Source organism: Sander vitreus, chromosome 20, assembly GCF_031162955.1.
Source record: "Sander vitreus isolate 19-12246 chromosome 20, sanVit1, whole genome shotgun sequence".
Taxonomy (NCBI): Eukaryota; Metazoa; Chordata; class Actinopteri; order Perciformes; family Percidae; genus Sander; species Sander vitreus.
Window position 1 is genome coordinate 13564775 of NC_135874.1, and position 6639 is coordinate 13571413.

A 6639-nucleotide genomic window follows, 5' to 3' on the forward strand; every position below is an offset into this window, starting at 1 on the left:
TAGCTCACGTTTTCATGATTAATGTGATTTTTAAGGCACAGTACTCGGAGGACATGCTCATATAGTAAATGTGTTTACTTTGTTGTCAACGTAGACGTTTTTACAACATTGGGTGCTGTGCTGTTTCTCACCTACAATAAACAATGTTTTCTGAGTCATGGTGAGCATTGCCAAGCAAAGGACAGACAGTGTTGTAACTGAACCACAAGTGGAAGAAAAAGGAAAATTTACGTAAACCAACATTTGACTCAACTATGCTGGTCCTTTTTTGTTTTTATTGGTCAAATTTAGCTAACTGCTTTGAACAGATGCTAGTAATTATGGTACATGCGGTGATGGGGTAAAATGATTCATACGTTTCCTGGACAAAGAAGAATTACTCACAGCAAACAGGATTAAGGTGCGTTCAATCAGAAAAAAAAAAACACCTTCTCTTCTGCTTGACTATTCAGCATACCATACGTGAATAGGAGGACCCTTTTAAAGAGATCAAGTGAAGAGTTAAAGCTCCTTTCATTGTCGACAGAGTTTAACAATGGGTCAACAATTTCACATATAAATAAATAAAAGCAGGCTTCTCATTTCTACCCAATGACTATTGATTTTGTTAGCTAAAATGACGCCTGTCACTAATAGATTTTGCAAGGTAAGTTGGTTCAAAAACTCCATCTCTCCAGATGACTTTTTAATCTTTCCAGCTGTCTCATTTTAAACGAGAAGCATGTTACAGTGTTCTTAAATATGCACTGGATTGGTACGATATCGTGCTAAAAGACAGAGGCTAAAGCTGATTTACATCCAGAGATGTTAATAAAGGTCATGACATTTTATTGTAGGATAACTAATCAGTTCTGTATTGGTAATTGGTATTTGATTTATTTCAAATTTGTTTGTGGACATGTACCACTAAACACAGGGCTAAGGTGGGTCATTAATACCTGCTTTGTAAAGGGGCTCTGTTTCAAAATGTACATGGAGTTATCCAACAATGCAGATAAGAAGAGAAAAGCTTTACTTTTTTGAGTAATTTCTCTTTTGTTTTGCTCTATATTGCAGCGCGGGAGACAGAATCTTATTGGCTGACGACTCCAATGATGACTGGTGGAAGGTAGGTACGATACCAACATATTACACCTAAAGTAGTGACATGGCTCATCTAAAACTTTTTCTTTGTTTACAAGTATAATTAACCTTCCGAGATGGAAAAATCTAAGCTAATGTTTGCAAGTTAGTTGTTGCCAGTTAACAGATTATGTGTTTTCCAGAAAGCTCTTGATAAATCACAGGAAGTCAAGCTGTAAATTATAGGAGCGAGGCAACAGGTTGCCTCAGGACACAACTGCATGACAGATAAATTAGGGAGACAAAAGGGCCTATACTTATACTGCCATCAGACCATGAAGAAACTCATCACGCATTTTAACTCTGTTGCTGTTCTCTATATGGTGGTAGATAAACAAAGACATCTGGCGTGTTTGCCTTACTTTACCTGATATACACCTGCATACACAGTAAACAGTACAATGTATAGGTACTGAAGGTGAAGACATATAGAGTATACAGTATCTTCTTCTTTATATATATGTATGTACCAGGTATATAAAAGTAAGTATAATAAAAAAAACATAATACAGGTTTTATGTACTGTAACCAACATAACCCCTGTTGTTTTTTTCAAGGATTTATACAATCACTGGGTTTGTAATCTTCTTATGTACTGTGCAGCTCTCTCATGTGTCAGCTGTTTTCATGTTTGATGATTGTTGTTGTTGTTTTTTAGGGGATAATTGAGGACAGGATCGGTTTCTTCCCAGCAGCCTATGCTCATCAGGTGCAGGTTGAAGACCAAGTGTTCAGGTGTACCAGGACGTTCATTGGCTGTAAGGAACAAGGCCAGATCACCCTGAAGGAGGGACAGGTACAGTGCAAACCATATGAGGATGATGATGATGATGATGATTATAGGTAGATGATGGATAATTTAAGTGAAAAGTCTTCACATAAAGCCAGGCTGGATAGTATGTTCCCCTTAAAATAGTTTGTTTTATCCTAAATTATCCTGCTGCGTTATTCTAGGTCGTCTGTGTCAACTTCTGCATCTGCAACGACTCTGCCTTCTATTTCTATTTCTTTGTGTTTTATTATTGTTGTACTGTTCAGGGCATTACTGGGTATTGACCTTTTGGCAGCTGGTGTGTCTTTTTCAGCTATAGAGACGCTCAACACAATGCAAGCCGCAAGAAGCATAATGCTACCCAGTAAATATGTATATCAAAGACAACATGTGTTAAGTGTATTTTAATTGTAAATTAAATTATTTGTTGTATTATGTGAAGGTTTTTCACGGGTCAGTTTTGCAGAAATGTAGTGCATGGATGTCAGCTTGTAGGAGAGTGTTGTTGCTGCTTCACCAACCAACCAGGTGCTCAATTATCAACGGACCAAATAAGAAGAAGAAAAACACTAGCTGAATAACTGCATTGATGTCTGCAACAGTGGCCTTTTTGTTACACTGGAGGTCAGAAGAATTTAAATTGTACACTGTGGCTTTAAAGGAATGCATGCAAGAAAAAGCTGCAACCTTTTGGTGAATAAAAGCCTTTCAAAACCTGCCTGATAAACCAGAACATACTTGGCAATCAAGCTAATAACAAGGCTAGTTTTCTTAGTATATAATTAAGTGACTTTTTAGAGATGAGAAACTTTCACCAGACAGTAACGATAGGTTTGTTGTTAAGGTTAATTGCCTGCCCTTTAGAGTCACAAAGACAAAACATAAAGGATTAATTTAGACCAAACATTAGCAGGGTTGATCACATGAACGTCCTTGTCATCATGTGTTGGAGAAGCAATGACCTTTATGGTGTGGACATTAAAACTTCCACATTACACCTGTGTCTAATTCATGATCACACCCCAGCCATTGAAGCACATCAGATTCACATCATCCAGCAGCTCTTTAGCCAGCTTATTAGCCTTCTGCAACTCCCACGTCGCCTCTTACCTCCAGCGACTCTTCCCTTGCATATGCTTATTCACTAAATAGCTTAACTGGAATTTGCTGATAGGGGATCACTCTTAGAAGTTACCATTGGATTAGCATTTTGGCAAAATGGCGCTACTTAGATTAGTCCCCCCTTTTCCCACAATGCTTTCCAGGACATGATGGGACTCAAAGGAGACTAAAGTAAGAAAACCCCAGTGGACAAGATGATTCTGTGATCTGTTGCCTTTCTTTTCCAGTCACACAAACCCAGGGGGAGATTTTGGATACTACTAACCCTAACCCATGCAAATATGATGTATCGTGGTCCATCGTGAGGGACTTTTTTTGTTATTTGATATAAAATAACAGTATTTATTCCTCAGAACACCCCCTATTAGGTTTAGATCTCAGTGCTCACAATCAGTGCACTAATGATAGCAATATTATTAACAGTAGTAATTGCAACTACAGCATCATCATCATCATCATCATCATCATCATCATCATCATCATCATTATCATCATCACCTTTAAATGTAATTATAATAATAAATTAAGCAATTATTTACACTCCAGATGGGCAATGCAAAATACATATTTTGTGATTTTCAAAATAATTCTACCTTTGTATGTATAGTGCCTCCAAGTGCTTTACATGTAATAAACCAGTAAAAATAAAAACAATTAGAGACTAATGCACATAAAAACAGAGACTAGAGAGACAATGATAAAATGGAAAGATTTTTTTTTGTTTTGTTGAATATGCTTATGCTAGAAGACATGTGGGGCTTTCATGGTTCATATATAAAAAGCTTTTCTGACAAATATATTGGCAGAACACCATGTAGCAAGTAGTATGTACTGTAGCAGAAGAGTTTTAAATCAACATGAAAACTGTCAGGTAACCAAAGTAAATGGGGGCCTAACTTAAACCTTGAGAAAGAGCCCCAGACTGAAAGTATATGATCAATGGTATGTCAACAGTGCTGTCCATATGCTTTTCAAATGTTTTAACCAAATGTTTTGTACTATGTTTGACTACTTGTTCATTGTACTTTCTATTCTTAGTAGTTTTCACATTAAAGTAAAATTTAATTTTTTCCCCTTAGATCTGTGTGAGCAGTGAGGGTGAACGCAGCGGCTTCATCAGAGTGGGGAGTGGAAAGAAGAGTGGCTTTGTGCCCTATGACGTTCTGGAAATCATCTGAGACAAATATTCAGAGAAATTAAGAGAGAGAAAGTGTGAAAGAGAGAGGGGGAGGGGGAGGGGGGTAGGCTCTGTTGCCTGGATGTTAGAGGAGGAGGAAAGTGAACCTGCAAAATAGCTACAAGAAACCAGTGAGGGAGATTTTATGTCATGGACATAAACGTGATGCTGGTAGCTGATGAGGACTCTACTCCGTTGCAGGTCAGAGTCTCTGTACCTTACTTTACCTCCTCTCAGCACAGAGAAAGATGCTGAAACGGCAGACTGTTGTTTGCAGGGAGACAGGAAATCACTGTTTCACTGGGCTTAATTTATAGAGCCGTTAGTTTTCTTCTGTTACAAGCTGTTCATTTTTGGAAAGTGGAACAGCTTTCTGGCTGTTTCAGCCAAAGAAAAGGAAACAAACACTTACTACAATGATTATTTTTCAAGGTTTCAGCACACACAATGGCATTCCCCTTACACATAGTTTAGTTTCTCATGCTAAGCATGCTTCATGCTTTTAATGCAAAGTAGTCTGCAATAGACTCCAAAGTGTCTGATTATTTTGGATGACAAACTCCTTGGTGTCAGAAAGGTGATGCAAACATTGAATAAACAAATACAAGAACATTTACTTTCTTTGAAGCCTCAAATCTCCCTTAAAATATATTTAACTTCTACCTGCCATATATATTTCTGGTAAAGGTAAGGTAAAGGTACTTTATTGTCACATACACATACATGTAGCGAAATTCATTCTCTGCATTTAACCCATCCCTCAGTGGGCAGCCATTTATAGCGCCAACTCCAGATCTGAGCCAGTGCCTTGATCAAGGGCACTGACTGGAGAACCTAGTACATGTTTTTAGTGGGGGGTGGGGGAAACCGGAGCACCCAGAGGAACCCACGCAAACATGGGGAGAACATACAAACTCCTCACAGGATGGTACAGTTATAGTCCTATGAAATAACTTCAAAAGGTTTCCATGTGTTTCAGGTGAGAAACTGCACATCGGATGCAAGAAAGAGATGTGTGGGAGTGTTTTCAGAGGAATTTGAAACAATCAAAGACTTCAGAAATTCTCAGTGGTCTTCCAAAAATACCGCCCTCATATTCCCTGGGTTTATAATGTCTTATCCATTGTAATCAACGATTTTACTTAATGATGACTGTAATAGATGTATATCATCATTAGATTCAGAAGCTAAAATTAAATTAACATCTGTGGACAGTCTCCATGCTGCAGTATAATATTAGATTTATCATTTAAAGCTTGTCTTTAATTTAATTTTCTCTCTTTTTAGTCGTTTTTGTCGAAAGATTCACGGCTTCATTGCTATAAAAGTGAATGAGAAGGTGCAGCTAAGATAAAATCATTCATGATTAAATGATCGTGTAATCTGCTGGGGATGACTTGTGAACACATGATGGTGCCTGTAAGACAATGAAACATTTCTAGTTTGCGTGTTGACTTTAAATGTGATCACTCTCGTGTGGTTTTCCTCTTTCTCAGCACAAACGGTTCGAAACAACACTTCTTGTTCAGATTCCAGTTAAGTTCGTTTTAAAGAGGTGTTGCATCATAGTAGATATAGTATATATCTCTTAAAGGGTTGTTCTGCACTGAAACTTGGCTTTATTGAATGTCCAAGAACTCCACATTGTACATAATGTACATACAAGATTAAAATTTCTTCTTTATCACAATAATGATTTTTGCGGTGTCTTGCATGTCTTGTCCTCTTTCTGTAAAACAGAGTTTTTACAATGAATTCTATAAAAAACACATGCTTAATATTTCAATTATCTCATCCTGAATGTTACTGATTCTTCCGTCTGTCAGAAGGATTCCTAAATTTCTGTCGTGGTTCTGTTTTCTCTGGTGCTCATTCATTTGCTATCGATAATAAGCTTATCATTCGCTCAAGTGGGCCCGACAAAAATGATGCATCATGCAATTATCCATATTATAATGTGATTTAGTTGCCAGTATAAACAACTGGATTGTGACTCAGTTATTAAGAGTGCATAAAAAAACAAACCTATTTTCACAGCAATAAAGACAAGTAATACACCGAGATGCTTTTATGAAGTTTTATATACAACAAATTTCCTTTGTTTCAGTTTTCACATCAGTCCCAAACTCTTAATGCTAAACGTTATGCTTCTAATTATGGACTAATTATGGAAGCACACAAATCACGGAAAATCGAAATGAATTTGCTAAATGAGGTAGTGCATCGTGCACAGGTTTCAACAAGACAATTGTTATCTAAATGCATTCTCAATCACACAGCCATCAGTACACGACTGTACAAGGCATTATGAATGTATTAGAGCCCATTCTGATGCAAGAAAGACAAAGAAAGACTGCATCTGTCCAAAATATGAAACAGCCTCTTCTATTAATGCTGTGTGGCACCAGTTTATTGTGCATTACTTTGTAGGTTCATGAATATAGTA

At 37.3% G+C, this 6639-nt stretch overlaps 1 protein-coding gene across 2 annotated transcripts in view; it reads left to right on the plus strand.

The window, feature by feature from the left end:
- The window catches only part of stac (SH3 and cysteine rich domain), a 32388-nt gene extending 26502 nt beyond the window's left edge, over nt 1-5886 (plus strand). For both annotated transcript variants that reach the window (XM_078276767.1, XM_078276766.1), the window contains 3 exons: nt 1057-1108; nt 1781-1918; nt 4096-5886. In XM_078276767.1, the coding sequence (XP_078132893.1) occupies nt 1057-1108; nt 1781-1918; nt 4096-4194 (289 nt within the window). In that variant the 3' untranslated portion in view covers nt 4195-5886. The remainder of the gene's footprint in view (nt 1-1056; nt 1109-1780; nt 1919-4095) is intronic.
- The last annotated feature ends 753 nt before the right edge of the window (nt 5887-6639 follow it).